Source organism: Marmota marmota, unplaced genomic scaffold (assembly GCF_001458135.2).
Source record: "Marmota marmota marmota unplaced genomic scaffold, marMar, whole genome shotgun sequence".
NCBI lineage: Eukaryota > Metazoa > Chordata > Mammalia > Rodentia > Sciuridae > Marmota > Marmota marmota.
Window position 1 is genome coordinate 12750079 of NW_025999949.1, and position 18966 is coordinate 12769044.

The following is an 18966-nucleotide window of genomic DNA, read 5'->3' on the forward strand; positions in this document are numbered from 1 at the left end:
GCAGAGGCAGGCATGGTGGCTCACACTTGTAATCCCAGTTGCTTGGGAGGCTGAGGCAGGAGGACCATGAGTTCAAAGCCAGCCTCAGCAAAAGCTAGGTGCTAAGCAACTCAGTGAGATTCTGTCTCAAAATAAAATACAAAATAGGGCTGGGGATGTGGCTCAGTGGCCAAGTGGCACTGAGTTCAATCCCCAGTACATCCCCGAAAAAAAAATTGCATTAGTTATTTATCCCTATTAAATTTCAAATTCTGAGGCTTCACAACTATATTTGTTAAAAATTAAAAAGTTTATATTCCTATTTATTTTTCATCACTCAGATCCAATAGAATTAATATTGATTGATTTTAAGAATTAAAATGTTCATTTTACTTTGAAAAATTTTCAAAATAACAATTGTTAATATATAGCAAATTCAAGAATCACTATATAGTCAATTTTTTTAGTTAAATATGCATACTCAAATATCAAAATACTATATGGTTACACTAATAGTAAGGAAACACATGAAAATAAATGATCTTTACCTTGATTTGAAATTATATTTTCATGGTAAATGAGATATAAAAGATCCACAGAATCTAAATTACTTTGAACCAATCTGATGATCAATAATCACAATTTTGGCACTAAATAAATGCAACATTGTCTTTTTAAAAACCTGATATATAAAGCATAGTGCTATAGAAAACTACAGAATTTTGTCAGCAATAGCTTAATCAAACATTTTTAAAATTATGATTGGCCCTGTGTGGCAGGAACTGAGACAGATACTAGGCCTGAAAAAGTAAAAAAAAAAAAAAAAAAAAGTATAGTGAACTAAAAATAACCTTAACATGTTCTAACATCACAAAAGAGCCATAACACGATACTCGAGAATACCTAAAATTTAACCTGGAATAAGCCCATAGCCATCACCATGTGCATATACCCTCATGGATTTGCAAGTAAGCTGAGTAAAGTACAAGAAAGATCAAGCAAATGAGCAAGGTCATTGTCTCAGGAGGTAGCTGAACTGAAACAGAGAGTTCTCTTTGATATCTGTTGAGATTTTCCCCCAAACATACCAAAACAGAAATATTTATTTACTTATTACTTGAAAAATTTTCCAATAATTTCTAAGATAGGACAAATGAAATATATTTCTAAACAATTACTGGAAGGACACCACTGAAATGCAAAACTACTAATTGTTAGGAAGGTTTTAAATTTTAAATGATCTATTTTATACTAATAAATAAGTTGTCTATAAATGAATCACCATTAATTTCCATAAAGTACCTTGGATAACACATTATTAAAATCTGTTAATTGGTAGAGCATAGTAAGGTTTATTTGCTAATCAAAATTATAAAATAAAATATTGAACTATCACTTTTAGAAAAAAATGACCACCAAGAAATATGAATGTGTGATAAATTTCCATATCTACACCATCTGTCTATATTCTTCACCATATGTCACTCAATTAATTGCTAATATCAACCTTATTATGCATCATTTCATCTGTAATATTATTCCATGAAACTAAGAAAGCATCAACAGCAACTACTGAAAAACACCTGCTATGTATGTTTCTGGTTGATAAATTCCAGCAGGTTCTGGTTTGCTCTTGGGCAAAATTTTCTAATTGCTTTTGTATCACAGGAAGCATTGTACCAGAGCAACTTTCTTTCCTTACAGTGATCACATTAATATCTTCTTAAACTGTTTGCTATATAATTAATTAAAATTTACCACAACAATTTAACATATATTATCAACTATTATGTGTACAAATATCTGAATGCAATGGTCACTGAACTAAACATTGTAAATAAGAATTAAATAAGAGAGGGAACTTGTAAAATATGTGAAAGAATTTTGAAGAGTTTAACACTAAAATATATTTAAAATATTGATTAAAGATGGTCATAACTATTAGGTTTGGAAAGCAATTATCTGTCACATAACCTGTGTAATGATTTTTTTTTTACTTTGTATATGAAGAAATTAATTGAAACTCATTCAGTTTCATTTTTATTGAATCAAAGACAATGGATAGATAAAATTCATCGATTACTGCCCTCTTCCTGGCAATAGTTGACAGAGATCTATTCAAAATTTGAGCACTTTAGAATAGTTGATTGTTTTGTTCCTTCTGGAGTGCTTTTGGTTGAAGAAGTAATTTTACTGCCCATGAAATGACTAGGGAACATTGCCAAAAAAAGAAATGCTAAGTCGTGTGATTAAGACAGTAAATGTAAAGTAATTTAAAGAAGGAGCTTACAGATGATATAGAAATAGGAAAGGATTTTTGGAGGAGGTGAAAATTGAGCAAGATCTCGAGAACCAAGCATTATATGGTTATTAGAGTAGTTGCTCAAGGACAGATCATATCAGATAAATGAAAGTTGAAGGGGTGATTCTGCTCAGTGTCAAGATATTAGGATAAATTTCTGCTGATAGTTAGAAAAACAAATTTAAATAGATAGAAATCATGGATGATTTTGGAAATCAAATGAATGAGCAATGATTAGTAGCAACAGCAGGAACACCACAACCATCACACCATCGTTGATATTTCTGTTGTGTTTCATACTGTATACTAGTGCTTTAAATGAATTGCACCATTTTATCCTTATAGAAATTTTTAACCTCCTATGATTTAGGTACTTATATTATAATCTTTTTCCAAAAAATATAATTATTATAATAAGGGTGAATTACTTAAGATCCTGGAATTATTATTTCCTTTTATTGGCTTACAGAACAAAAATGGAAACAACATGGGGTCTTTAAACATTCTTGGGATTAATGTGAGATTTTTATGGGATTTATCTGTCAGTCATTTGTAGGACAAATTGTAGTTCAAATGAAAGACTTAATATAGTTTAAGTATTGGAATTATTGGATGGAATAGCACATTAGGATGCTTCCAGGTTCATTTCACAGGAGGAAATACATAAATTTTCTAATCTCTTATTCTATACATTTTCACATGACCAACCAAATTAGAACACCATTCTCCTCCAATCAGTTCCCTAGATATGCTATTCACATTGTGATTTTGCTCACAATATAATACTTATATTTGTAATGACTTCTGCATTCAACTTCCTTGGCTGATATGCAAAGTAATTCCATAATTCTGCCCATGTTATTCCCTCCATTTTAATGACCCATCATCTCCAAATACAGAAATAATCTTCCTCATCTGAATTTTGCAAAGAATTGCCCCTATCTTGTATACAAAAGGCTTTCTACTATATACTATCTAGTTTGGAGTTTATGTTTTGTAAAACAATATACAATAATGTTAAAAAGCATTCCAAACTGAATAGCACACATAGTATTTAGTCTTTCACACTCATGTTGATAAATGCATGCTGAGTGGATAAAAATAAATTTACCAATATATCTATAAATGAATAAACAATTTAATCAGTGAGTAAAGAAATTAAAAGGTGACTCCATGGTTTCCAGTTTTCTTTATATTCTCTAATACCCTCTTAATTACCCATTCCACTATTCCCATGAGTAGTTCAGTCCCTCGTGTCTTAAGAGAAAAAAAAAAACTTTGTTATTTGGGACCATACACATAAATATTGACTGAAAATTTGAAAAAAATAATTTGTTTAATCTGTCATCATTACCTCTCTCAAATGTTTCCAAGTTAAAAATTATCAATTTTGCTCTCAAAATACAGTTTTATTGAACATCAAGAAGGTCTAAAATGAGCATTCTATATATTAATCACAGCATAAAGCTGCTCATTTGTGTAAGCACAAATTTTTGGATATCTCCTGCATTTCTAATGAAGAAATAATTGCCTCCAAAGCTATAAACTGGCAACTGCTATATATACATATCTCATTTAGGGAATGAGAATTACTTTTTGAGATTGTGCAAAATCAACCAATATTAATTTATGAGTTTTTTCTTTACTTCTTATTCATAATTTGTGGTCTGTGTGAACTTTTGGTCCTTTTAAGTATCATCATTTGTTGATTTCTCATCCATGCAAAACATAGAGAGCAGCAATATTAATAATCTCTCAAAATGTGAAGTACATTGATACTGATACTTATGCTGCTCTCTGGAAAAAAAATCCGTATTTATTCTATCCAAACATCCATGAAACATGAGAACTATTTTTTGTTCAGACTGAAGTGTATAGTCATTTTAAACCTTCAATTACTTCTTAAGCATGTTCCTTCCATTATTGTTTCCAGGACCACATATAGTGATTTCTAGTACCAAAACCTATTTTATAAACCATACACATATATGCCTTTCAAGCAATAAGAAAATAAAGCTACAGATATGTGATTAATATCTGAAGAAATGATGTAAATTTAGATGAAATCACATCAAAATATTCATTATTCACATAAAGATGTGAATCTTGAACACATCACCTTTATGCCTTCTAGCTAATCATTATACAGAGATGTATACTACACCGCCATCTATCTTGGAATCAGATAAACAATTGTACATTAATATTCCACAAACATTTGTAGAGACTGCAGTCAGAACAGAAGTCAGTACAGAGTTACCCTTTGTGTCATAGTTTTATTAAAAATAACAAAATAATGTAATACATTATTTCTTCCTTTTAACAATTTATAATCATTAATATGATTCCTTCCTTTTTATCAAAATGAGAGTTTTGAATAAAAAAATGGTTTACAGTCTCAATCTTACTATATATAGATCTTAATTCCATGATCTGGCTACAGATTCTTTCTGGTATGAGATTTGGTTCCTGTGTTAACATTAATCTCCTTTACTTGAATATATCATCGATTTTCACATTCTTTCTTCTACCAAAAAAAATGCACATTATCTATCTATCTATGTAAAACCAAAGTAAGAGACTTGGGATGTATCATTTTGAAGTCATGATATTCACTATATCTCTCTTGATAAATACAATTTCATCTTCAGCAGAGAACAGTATAAGAACTCAGCCTTCTGCAGTTTACTTTTCTATTCATTTGCAGGACATTGATGAAAGTAGCCCTTCAAAACATATTATTCAGTGCTCATTTCATAAATATGCAAGATACTTTATGCTTCTAAGCCAGAAAAAATATTAGCTTTACTTTTATCATTTTATACTTGTATTTTATAAATAATTATTTTTTATATAAACTGGTCATGTTTCTTTATATATTTTGTGGCTGTAATATTTAAATCTAATATAGAAACCCTTCTTAAAAGTTATATACATAATTGTGTGTAACTTTTAAGATCATGTAACTAGTTTATCTTTTCATCATCCCCACTTTACTACCAATTTATTTTTAATGTTGCTATTCTACATGTCATTTTGTAAGCCTTTAGGAATGAGAATGGTAATGAAAAGCATCTACATATGACAATCAATATACTTGAACCTGAGAATTCTCTCTTCTTTCTCATTCTGGGTTGCTACTGCCAAGTGAATAGAGTATATCCATTGCTTCCATTTGTAATTTCCTCATCCCTCATTAACACTCTGAAGTTTGGCTTCTCCCCATTTTATAAAAATTCTTTTTCAAAAACTTCGGCATTTTCTAGCCATTTGATTTGAGAAAGTTACTAGATTTCTCTGTGTCTTGTGTTCTTCATTTCCAAAATGGAAATAATACTGCCTCCTTCAGTTTCTTTTGAGGATTAAATGAGATAAAGTATATGCCACAGTTACCATAATGCCTGGCAACATAGTAAGTGTTTAAAATGGTGCCAATGATAAAAATGTTGTGATAACTATGAATACTCTATCCTACATAGCTCCACCTTTCAGTTCCTTTATATTTATTAACAGCACAAGATTCTTCTATTCATTTATATAAGAACATCATTTTTAAAAAATATTTGTCACTTTCTCCTTCTACATCTTGCCAATCCTGAAACACTTTGTCTTTTTCCCTTTATAGTAATCACATCTGCCCCTTCATTATCTCCCCAACATCATCCTTATCCTATCTGTGAAGAATTTATTAAGGTGTGGTAACTCAATGAATTGTTCCCTGAGGAAGAATAAGAGCTAACAGAATCTTGAGTACTAAGACATTAAAAAGTACAGAAATGCCACTATTAAAAATAAATAAAACCATCACGAAGAACAAGCAGCTGAGAATGCCAAGGGATCATTTCCAAATACAGCTTCATAAAGTTTCGAAAGAGGGGATTTCAATTAATTTATATTGCAATATTTTATTTGAAGAAACATGGTGGGGGTGGGACAAGGGAGTGGAGTAGGGAGAGTGGGTTTTCATGGTCAGCAGTCAGATTTTAAAACAGAGGAAAATGAGCAAGTGGACCAGATGGCAAAGAGGCATTCAGAAGATGGGAAAAGAGTGTAATAATATAGGAGCCAAGAAAAGGTATGACATTGTTTAATTATATTCAAACCTTGTCTCAGTGAAATCATAGCTATTTCCATGCTCTGTCACAAGCCAGTGACTGGTATTTATATCTGAGAAGTAGCTTTTAATTCTACTGACAGGGACTACAAGTCCTTGCTATTGGGAATCAGTCTGACCTCAAATGCATGATTCTGTAAATCTTGATGCTTATGTCTAATGATATTGGCATGCCGTTTTTTTTTTAATGTCTGAAGATGATATTACTAATACTACTACTAAACATGGTGACTTATAATCAGGTATTTTTTTTTCAATGTAAACTCCTTATTAGAATTCAAAGTCATACAAAATGAATATATCTTAATATATTTGAATTCCTATTTTAAAAATTGAAAAAAAAATGAAAGGTACCCTAAGCTGATTGTTTTTTTCCCCTTTCTTCTTCTTCTTCTCCTTCTCCTTCTTCTTTCAACCAAGTAATTAAGATTTTACTTCATTTTCATAATATTTTTCTTATATTTAAAAATTGGGGGCTGGAGTTGTGACTCAGTGGCAGAGTACTTACTTGCCTCACACATGTGAGCACTGAGTTTGATCCTCAGGACCACATAAAACCAAAGATATTATGTCCATGTATAACTAAAAAAAAATTAAAAATTTTCTGAGTCAATTTTGTCTTAAATCGGTTTTTTGTATCAAATATACATAGTGGTAATATACAAAGATTATTAATTTCTTTATCTGGGTTTAACTTAACTAATTATGAAACCTGAGCTCTGGGACTAGGAATATAGCTCAGTGGTAGATGGCTTGCCTACCATGTTTAAGACAATAGGTGCAATTCCCACAAAAAGAAAAAAAATAGAAAAAACAAAAAAGAATTTGAACTGTTCTTCCACTGCTACCAAAATTAACACAAGTGTACACATCAGCAATAAAAATGACACATTCTAAAAGTGGAGATGGATTTATGGTTTAAAAAATCTATATTCATGCTTACGTGGGGAGAGTAAGCATAATTCTTTTAAAGAGGTAAAAAAAAATCTAGTGTCTTCTGATGCACACTTTATACCTCAGTCTATTATATGATTATTAGAATGGAAATTCCTTGGGAACCTTGCAAAGTGAAAACCTTTACAGATTTTCAATAAAAAAAACTATTGAATACATGAGCTAAATGAGTCCTTACAGATTATAACTCAAAGATTTAATTGCAGTGTATGTGCATATAAAAACTTAAAACTATTACAATATATTGCAAAGCTTTTTTTTTTTTACCTTTACACACAGGCCTGTGGTCACTCCAAGCAGCAAAAACTTCAGCTATCCGTTGACAGGTGATGCTCTTTGCCCCCTGGAGGACATAATCTTCATCACAAGAGAACTGAACAGTTGATCCAAGGCTAAAATTGAACAAAGTATTTAAAAATATGATTAAAAATATAACATAATAATTAGGTTAATATCAAATGGCAACATCTAATAGATAAAATGTGTGCCATAATGACAAGAAATATCTAACTGTGATTTAGACCCCAAAAGTATCTAAATGTGTAAACAAGACATGCAAGGCATGTGTAATGAAACTCACAGATGAATCTAAAGTATTCAATAAATGCACATATTGGGAGGAACTGTAGTAATTTAAAGCTATCATCAAGTTTAATTGTCTTGTTTTTTGTTGTGAAAATTGTGGTTAAATAATTGACTAAATTTATCATCCTAATTATGTGGTAAACATGAACAAAAAGTAGACATTCTGATTCAAATACCAATTATTGGGTTCATATCATATCACAGTGCTTCTCTAGAATATATTTACATGTATAGATATTTAGACATATCATTAAATATCCACATGCATTTGCACATATGTATGTATTGATGGATATAAGCGTGTGTTATTTTTCATATAGATCTCATGCTATATTTGTTGATTTAAAATTGTCCCACCATTTATTATTTAACCTATTACAATTTGGAATTTTTTTCTCCTTCCAGTGAACACAAAATTGCTAAAATTCCATTTTACAATACCTAATAGCTAAGGGTAAAGAATGTTTTTTTTAAATGAAAAACTGACCATATATTTTCTTTCCTAATATCCTCAAATAATAACCCACCAGTAAAAAACAAGATCCTGGATTTAATATGGGAATAAAAGCCCTTCAACAATAAGTCCCCAAGAACTTCTCCACCTCCTGTCTCACTCAAAGCCATGTATGATCAGCACCTCTCCTGCCTAACCATCTCTGTGCACTACTAACCAGCTCTGTGAGCTACTCATGCAAGGGAATTATATGATCACATTTTTCTTATAAGAAGATATCTCTGAAAAGAGGACACTTATTAAGAAAAGTAATTACTGAAAGACTAGTAAGAAAACAAGTCAAATAATCTAGGCTAAGGGTGGTAAACTGTTTCCTGTAGGTCTAATTAGTTCCATTGTTTTGTACATCCCCAAAGCTAAAAATGTTTGAAAAGATATTATAAAAATAACATTTTTAAATGTAAAAAAATGTATTAAATCCAAATTTCAATGTTCATATATAAAGTTCAATGGAACTATAGCTATACTCTCATTTTATGCTGTCATATTTGTAATGACAGAGTTGAGTAGTAGTAGTGGTGATTCTGGAACCCACAAACTATATGATAAATAATATGCAGCTCTTTTTGGAATAAGTTTGCATGCCTCTGGTAAAGACTGAAGAAGACAAGAGACCTAAACTAACAAAAATGCCATGACGAAAGACACTGGGTTAAGCACAGAGAAAAAAATCTATAGGCACTAGAATCTAATCTCCTCAGGAGCCATATGTTTTCCTTCACCTTTTAAAAATGTGACTTTATTTTAAATATGACATATTCAGAAAAGTATACAAAAATGCACAACTCAATGAATTATCATGAATTAAACAACTATATAACCACCAAAAAGATAATCTTTAATTCCTCTTGGACCTCTTAATGACTTAAAGTTTTATTTTGATTATCTTATAGTTTGAACAGTATTACAAGTTTATATATATATAAAGGTCAATTCTCTGGCATTTCTTTCTTCCCCCATCTCAGTAAATGGGAATTTTGTTTTCTAGTTGCTAAATGCTTCTCTCCCCACAATCATTAGCCTGAACCGATGACCCACCATTGTGTTCATCTGTATTACTGCAATAGTTCATTTCATTATTGGTTGTTTTCTTGTTTCTGTTCTTGACTTTCCATTTTCTGTACTAAAATAATATCCAGAGCAATTTAAAAATAATTAGCTCAAGTTAGATCACTCTCTACTTCAAATCTCTCAGTGTTTCCTTATTTCATTCAGAATAAAAGGAGTGCCCTTACAATTGTCCCTGTGATCTGACCCCTGATAATTTTCAGAACTCATTTTCTAAGTTTTCTCCTTCCATCTCTATTCTTTAGCAAACCTGCTCCTTGCTATGGCTTAAACATATTAAGTATGCAGCTGCCTTAGAGTCTTTATATTATCTATTACTATCAATATGGAAAATCCTTTCTGTAGGAGGCTGTATCTCTGATAATTATTATCTCTTCTGCTTTTTTCTCACATGTAATCTTATTCATAAGGTCCTTGACCACTCTGTAAAACACAACTACGTTTTAATCCATAATCTTCTTCCATGTTATTTTCCTATATAATATCTGAGGTATTGTATAATTGTCTACTTATTGTCTCTTCCAATCCACTGAAAAAGTTCCAGACACTTTCAAATATTCTATAGAATATAGTTTATATACATGAATAAATGTCATTCCTTGCAGATACACTGTTTACTAATATCTGTTTAGTATAGTCTAATACATTCAGTTATATATTTATTCTATAACTTGACAAAATGTCATATTTTCTTAGTTCAGGCTAAGAAATTATCAAGGCTATTTAAGTTTCTTGTAAGCCATAAGTACTCACCTTCTGATACCTATCTTGTTTTCCGTGTTCAAGAAATAGCAACTAAATTAATATGATTAGAGCATAGCAAATGAAGGAGAAATGTGTATGGCATTTAGACAAGGAAGCAGGTAGGGGTTCAGGCAGATTGGTTACACTTTTGTAGGTTATGACAAGAATTTTAACCTTTATTCTAAAAGAAATATACAGTTATTAAAGGTCTGTGAGCCAACTGAATGATATTATGCTACTTAATGTTTTTAAGTGATACAATTGGCTGCTGAGTAAGGAATACAATTCAAGAGGGCAAAGTTAGAAGGGGGGAGTTTGGCTAGCATGCTATTACAAAAATCTGAGCTCTCATGAAGATGATATGATGGCAACTGTAGTAGAAAGGTAATACAATATTGGCAGTAAGAGAAGATGATCTAGTATAGGACCTGAACAGGGGTTGGGTCTGATGTTGTAATTTTAACCAGGCTAATCATGCTAAAAGGAGTAAGTGTTATCATGTTTTTGAACTTGTATCTTTAGATTGTAGGAAATTGGAGACAGGCAATTGGTAATAACAAATACCTAAGTGATTTAGATATGAGGTGTCCCCCAAAATCTCATACATGAGACAATACAAGAAAGTTTAGAGGTAAGTGATTAGGTTATGAGATTTTTAACTTAATTAGTGCATTAATCCCCTGATAGGGATTAACTGGGTTGTGATTGTAGACAGGAAGCATGTAGCTAGAAGAGGTGCATCACTGGGGGCATATATTTTGGGGGTAAATATTTTGTCCTTTCTAAGAAAATTCTCTCTCTGCTTCCTGGTTCCATGTCCTGAGCTTCTTTCCTCCACCACACCTTTGCCATGTTGTTCTGCCTCACCTCAGGCCCAGATCAATGGACTCAGTCATCTATGGACTAAGACCTCTGAAACCATGAGCCCCTAATAAAATTTTCCTCCTCTAAAACTGTTCTTATCAGGTCTTTTGGTCACACTAATGAAAAAGCTAACTAAACCAGCTACCATATCAAAGACTAGTATCAAGGACTAGGGATGGTATCTAAAGTTTCTATATTTTGCCCCCTCCTGCTAAAAATGAGCAATTTCAACTTTTTTTCCCTCCAGTTATAACTTTAGGGGAAGTTTTTCAGATGTAGAATGAAGTAACATACTAGTTCACAATATAGATTACAAAGTCAGAGAGATTTTTAAAATCCCAAATTGTGTCCTATACCAATTTTTGAGAAAATAACAATCTTATGAAACTCATCTATTGTGATAATGTAATGAAGTATCATTTATAAAGTATATAGTGCTTAACACATATCAAGACACTCAATTATTCCCCATAATCAGGTCATAATGAAGTCCTGATAGTCTGGGAGTTCTTTGCTTTTAAAGTCAAATTTAAAAGTCAAGACAAATAGAGAAAATTATAAATACTCAAATTTCATTTTCACAACTTATTTTAATCTCTGATGTGGGAAACTTACCTTTTTTTTCTTATTTATAGCATCCCCTGCCCCCCCCTCTCTTTTTGCCTGTGCATCTATCTGATATATAACTTATATTCCAAACACCATTACCAGGTTTACTGCCCCAGGAATTCCCATTTTCCTTATTGTACCTAATCATTAAGATTTATTTCTAATTTTAGGTTTATGCTTTTCCTAATTTCTTCACTTAGAATCAAAAGGTTTCTTCTTTGTGTCCATAGGAAGACAATACCCTGGTGAATATTTCCTACAATGATTTAGGAGCTCAGATTAAACTGGAAACACTGACTGACAAACTGCACAGCAAAAGAAGGTAGGAAGATGGGAGTCTTCTCAAGTTGAAGGGAGGGCAATTTTCTGCTTCAATATTTTACATTAGGTTAACTTAAGCAATGACATTTAAAAGCATCATATGTGGCATTTTGGGCACATAATCCATGGCTGTCTTCTGATTTAAAAGTTTTTCTAGGTTTGTTTTAAGCTTTAAAAATCTATGTATTCATGGAGTCAAGATAATTCTAGTAAAGTGTTAACAGTTGCTTTAAGCAGAATTGAAACTGTTAATGTGTTAAATATTTCTATTTATTTTTATTGTGAATACCATTAATTTTTTCACCACTATTGGACAGAAGCTTTTATTTTGGGCTCTGCAAGCATCCCCGTCTAGGATTACTGCTACACTTGAACATATTTTATACAAAATTTATAAAGATGCAAAACTACCACACAAAGAGCAGAAATAAATAGAAATAACTCATTTTCTCAGTAAAGCCAAAGCACAACAATCATAGTATGGACATTTTGAACAAATGTACTATTTTCAATTTATGAACTTCTTTAGGATTTGAGTCAAACTTAAGGATAACCTAAGTCAATGGGTGACTGACAAACGTGAGTGGTAGAAACATGATTTTGAGAGATGGTTTTGTGAACAGTAGTGTGCTGACCCCCAAATGCTCTCTTTCCAAGGGCAATTTGCCTGAGGTTGCTCTGGTGTTGACTGGCTTAAGTCAGTAGGATATGCTACATTCCTCAGCAAACAACCTGTTATCTACAGGAGAAATAAGGCCATTCCCTGCTGATAAGAATGTAAGTTCTTCTGAAGGAGCAACTTTTTTGACCTTTACATGGACCAGATTCTAGGGCTCAGGGCAATAGGATAATTAGAAGCAAAGCCCTCTAACTATAAAATCTATAAGGAACAACTTCCAATAAGAACTGGTCTGAAGGCCAAAGTGACTCAAAGTTGCTGAGAATCTTTAGCATGTCACAATAGTAAAATCTCCCCTCCATGGTGTAAGGCTATGCATAGTGGGCACTTGAAAGTCTGATATAATCCTACTGTCAGTCAAAAGTCGAGAAGTGAATCTATGCAGGACTCTTCAAAACTTCCCTGGAATCCCCAATAAAACAGGAGGGCAGGAGGGGTGAATCATTCATTCCTCTCCTTTCTGAAGGGACCCACTCTCTCCTTTTCTTCCTTGGAAGTATTCCCTTTTTTCCTGTTCTCATCTGTTCTAATAAATTCATGCTTGCTACTCTGAGAAAGTTGCTTGAAATCCTTCCACTGTGATCACAATAAACTGGTGACCAAGAACCTCTGTGGTTCTTGTGGATGGCCTTCCTTGCAAACACAACTGTGTAAGGTTCATTAAATTTCTCTCTCTCTCTCTCTCTCTCTCTCTCTCTCTCTCTCTGTGTGTGTGTGTGTGTGTGTGTGTATGAAATTATTCAGTTAAGTGAAGTGAATATAGGAAAGTAAATAGAATCCACTGTAATTTCTCTGACACCAGCTGGATCTCTGTCCTGTCCAGCTATATACAACCTTCCACTTTAGTGGATTATTCAATCTGATAGAATATTTCAAAACAAATGATAGAACACATTTTGAATTTGAAAACATCAAATCATCACACATATGATAGGTAATGACATTGGAAAAGAAGTGGTGATCTTCATCAGGATTATGCTGGCCCATGTTTAAGTGCCATTATGATTATTATTGAAAAAAATCCTCACCAGGTTTTGACCCAAGATAGTGAGCCTCTAATTTTAATCACAATCAAATAAATCAAATATGGAAAAATATAAAAATATGGCAGGACAACTGCTGGTGCTTGGTTCAGAGAAGATCTTAGAAATAAGCCAGCAGAGAAAATTGAGAGCATTATAAGAGTGAATTTGCATTTAAGGTTTTTGTTTATTTATTTTAGTTATTAGGTTTTTTGGTTGATTTAAAAGTCCTGTCGGGGCTGGGGATGTGGCTCAAGTGGTAGCGCGCTCGCCTGGCATGCCTGCGGCCCGGGTTCGATCCTCAGCACCACATACAAAACAAAGATGTTGTATCCGCCGATAACTAAAAAATAAATATTAAAATTCTCTCTCTCTCTCTCTCTCTCTCTCTCTCTCTCTCTCTCTCTCTCTTTATTAAAAAAAGAAGTCCTGTCAATTTCCTGACAGATGCAGAAAATCATCAACAAAGATGATAATTAAAAAATAATCACTGTAAAAGTTGAAATTATCTAGGTAAAAAGGATGATACAAAAGTCAAAGCTTTTGTAAACTGTTTCTACACTAAAAAGATCAAAATGCTAAGGATGTAGGAAATAACTATCACCAGCATGTCTTCAATAATGCTAGTTTAATATTTTTAAAATAAAAAAAATCACTAAATATACTTAAAATAGCAATTTCAAATATTAATAATTGTACATAAGAAATTCTGAGTATATTTTTACCAAAAAGAAATATGAAGTGGGAAATTTTTATATGGTCATATATTTCCCCTGTGATAGAAATATGTTTAACAGGGAGTTAAAATTATTTGAGAATAATACAATTGTCAAACAGATTTAATTGAAAGGATAAAATATTTTTGGCTAGGGAGTAGTCAATGGGATTAGAAAATTTGAAATCACTTTATGTTGTTAACCTGTTCTTTTTAAAAACTTCATTCCATAATTCCAATTATTTTCTTATTAAAGTCAATTCTCTCTCCTGTACAAACAGGCCAATTGACTCTCCTTATAGAAGGCATGTTTCTTTATTGGGTTTTTGAATGAGTCCTTGCTTCTTTCTTATTTTTTGTGCCATTATTACTCCTTCTCTTTTGAATATTCCTATTCTCATTTTATACTAGAAGTAAAAGTCATAATGTTGAGGTGGAACAAAAAAATAAAAATTGAAAATGATAGGTAGAAAGTGGGGAAATGGAAGGAAAAAGTGACTATGAGTTTAATTTAAAAGGCTTGTGCTGAAATTTTTCATACCTTCACTCCCCAAGCCAGTTTACCTTTGGGCCTGTCACTGCCCAATTTCTGAGAAGTCCACAAATTTTCATTCACCATCTTAAAGTAACTGGAAATACACTCACTTATGAAAATTTCACTGTGCACTGTTTACTAACCCATGTAATGTACTAATCAAATGAAAAAATGATATTTTAACAAACCTATAATATAGAATACATTCCAAATGTTATCTGTTGATTAAATAATGGAGACAATATCAGTAACCACACTGTGATCACCAAGTTGATGTCATCCCCACATAACTTTCCATGTCCACTCCTTATGTTTCCTTTAAAACAAGTGCTTGAGACCATAAAAGTCATGCCTCACTTTTGAGATCACCAATATTCTCAATTGAATGTGTACTCCTTGATGTCCTGAATACATCTCTGTGCCTCTATTTGACACTTACTGAATTTCTTTTCTAGACATGTCAAGAACCTATCATCCTGAATTGCAACCCCCCTTTCTGGCACCTCCTCATGGTGACAGTTATAATTCAATTATTTGTAAGTTATAGAAATTATATATTATTAAATGTATCTATGATGGATAAAAAGTGATTTTATTTTCATAATATGTTGTGACTCTAAATTTATATTAATTGTTAGATAGATTAAAGGATTTTCAACTCCTACCAAAATTTCTGTTCAAAAGAGAATTTAAAAAATCTTTTAATGTATATTGCTTATTGTAACACCCTTATAAAATTAATGTTATTATTTTGCATAGGTACTATCAGCAGCGACGAAACTATACCAAATGGAAGGAAAATCCAACTCAGCAGTCACACAACTTTGCATTTCAATCTTCTTACCTACTTCTTTATTTGTGCTGTTGGTTATGACCATCTGGATATTTCTCCAGAGCATCTTGTGTTGTGAAATGCTCATGGTTTTTCAGTACCTCATTCAATGTTCAGACCAACAACTACCCTACTAATCTTTCTAAACTAGACTAAAAGACATTTTTTGTACAGTTTCAAGTATACCTTCCATGATCGCTAATGCTCCATTTCTTGTCAGTTCAAATTCAATCTCTAGGAGAAAATCATTTTTCATATGATTTTATTTCCTGCATTTAGGTGTACCTATGAAACATAATATGTTGAAAAATGGGGCAATTTGAAAAGGGAAGTACCCAAAGGAATGGTTTGTTCAGAAACCCTAGAAAGTACATTAGTTAGTATAGATTTTATTATAAGAACAGCTCTTTATTAAATAGTTAATTAAGCTAAAAGAAAATGGCAATATAAGGAGTTATAATGCTATACCTTCAGAAAGAAGGGTAATTATTATTATTATCATCATCATCATTATTATTATTATTATTAAGCACTTTTCTGTCATCTCCAAAATTGATTGTGGTATGTTACTTATCCTCAGAATCCTTGTATCACATAAGAAAGTCAAACAAAACAGGCAAGCTTAACATCACATCCTAGGCACAGTATCTCTAACAGTACCCACTGCTATTCCACTTCCCCTCCTACCACCCTCACACTCCTCAGAATTCTGGAAAATCCTTGCTATTTTATCTGTCAAGATTTCAAAATTTTAACTTTAGTACAATTGCAATTATGAAAAATATGACAGTTTTCTTGTTATCTTTATATTTCTCTTTCTGGAGCCTATCAAATAAATTTTTGTCACCATGTGCTTTGCTCTTATTATTAATTTTTCTTTGTTTTGCTTTCTATTCTGTTTGGTTTTATTCACTAGATTAAATTTTGCATCTTTATTAATCATTTTTAATAGATATTCAGTTTTAGATAAACAGTATTTTTACATAACAAGTGAAGTACTAAACAGATCTATTCTGTGTTATAAAATAAAGGAAAGACCATGGTAGAATAATAATATTTCTGATGGAAAGGGAACAAAATTGTAGTATTATTGAATATTACTAGTACAAAGGATGAGGAGGTAATATAATTTTCTGTAAATTCACAATATGCACATACTTTTAAGTTACAAAATATAGATAATTTAAAAGTTTAAACAAGGGTCTTTTCCCCTGTGATAGAAATATGTTTAACAGGGAGTTAAAATTATTTGAGAATAATACAATTGTTAAACAGATTTAATTGAAAGGATAAAATATTTTTGGCTAAGGAGTAGTCAATGGGATTAGAAATTAGAATCTGAAAATATAACCCCTGCAAATCAAAATGTAAGATGAAATTAGTACTCAATCTAAGGCCTAAAAAGACTTAAAGCTACTATTTAGGTTAAAATAATTTTTAGTGGTTTTCATCATTCCAAAGTGAGGTCTTAGAGTTCACATTGGATATTTTTATGGATTTTTCTCATGTGTGAGACAATGCAAGAAGGTTTAGAGAAGATGATTGGGTTATGGAAACCTTAACCTAAACAGTGTCTTAATCCCTTGATGGAATTAGCTAAGTGGAAACTTAAGGTAGGTAGGGTGTGGCTGAAACACTAGGGTCCTTTGGGACATGCCTTTGGGATATACATTTTGTATCTGGCAAGTGGAAAAGTAGAGTGTCTCTCTCTCTCTCTCTCTCTCTCTCTCTCTCTCTCTCTCTCTCTCTCTCCTTTCTGATCATCTTGTGAGCTGTTTCACTCTTCCAAATCTTCCATTGATGTTCAGCATCACCTGGATCCCTGAGGAATAGAACCCACTGTCTATGGACTGAGACCTCTGAAAACTGTGAGCCTCCTAATAAACTTCCTCCACTAAAATTGTTCTGGTAAAATCTTTTAGTCACAATAGTGAAAAAGCTGACTAAAACAGGTATATGCATAAAATATGCCTCACAAAAGCAAGTCATAAAATAGGCAAGTTTAAGGTCACATCCTTGGCACAACTATACCTGTTACTACTTCACTCTCCTCCTTCTATCTCACAACCCTATAAGATAGCAACAAATTGAAGTATTTTAAAGAGGATAATTCTATTTGTCTTGAATTTCAAAACTTATGTTATCATTAAGTATTAATAAATTAATATTAGTAGCCCATTAATTGTTTTTTAAAAAGCCCCAAATTACTATGTATCTTTATATAAGAACAATTGTCAGGAGGAAATCAGTTGAATTGGAAGTTTAAATAGTTAAAGTTCATCTCAGTTTAAGAAAATATTCCTAAGGAATAGATGAAATAAGCCTTCTAATACACAATGTTATAAATTTTCCGGTGATTTTTTTTAATCTTAGAATAAATCTTTAAAAGAATATTAAAAATTAATATTTGAATAAGGCATTTAGTTTACAAAGCACTATCCTGTATAAAATCTCATTTGATCTACTCTTGTCAATGTCATTTATTTTCTCACCAAGTAAATATAAATATGCAAGAGTAATCCAGAGGCTTTTTGTGATTGATATTTGAAGTGCAAAGATTGATGCACAAAGCAACTACCTCATTGTTTGTGAACTGCTCAATGTTTTATAGATGGGAAAGAGCACTTAAATTGAACATTGTCTACACATATTTAATATTTATATCTTAAATCCTACACAGAGATACTGGCAATGAATAATAAATTATTGCATATGTCACAAGTGTAAATTTGGCATACTAAGTTCCATTTGCCTTATTAAGTCTAAAATGTAAAATACACTCAGTTCTCCATATTCAGTTTATCAGTATTATAGCTCACTGAGGAAAATTCTAATTAGATTGGATTAGATTATCCCTAGATGCATTCTAGTTGTAATGTTCTATGAATCGATTTGTTTTTTATTAAAGCAAAATCTGCCCAAATATATATCAGATACTTAATCATGTTTTTATGTTGTCATACCTCTTCAATGAATAAAAGGCATATAACCTAAAAGTCAGAGATGTTTAAATTTTATATAGTTCTCATTTAACATAATGACTTACTATAAGGCAATTTCTTTAATATATATATATATATATATATATATATATATATATATATATATATCATGAAAATTGAATTATAC

General features: G+C 31.7%; 1 protein-coding gene across 6 annotated transcripts in view; it reads right to left on the minus strand.

Moving 5' to 3' along the window:
* The window catches only part of Csmd3 (CUB and Sushi multiple domains 3), a 1105037-nt gene that overhangs the window by 662845 nt on the left and 423226 nt on the right, over positions 1–18966 (minus strand). For all 6 annotated transcript variants that reach the window (XM_048802035.1, XM_048802036.1, XM_048802034.1 and 3 more), the window contains one exon: positions 7617–7741. In XM_048802035.1, the coding sequence (XP_048657992.1) occupies positions 7617–7741 (125 nt within the window). The remainder of the gene's footprint in view (positions 1–7616; positions 7742–18966) is intronic.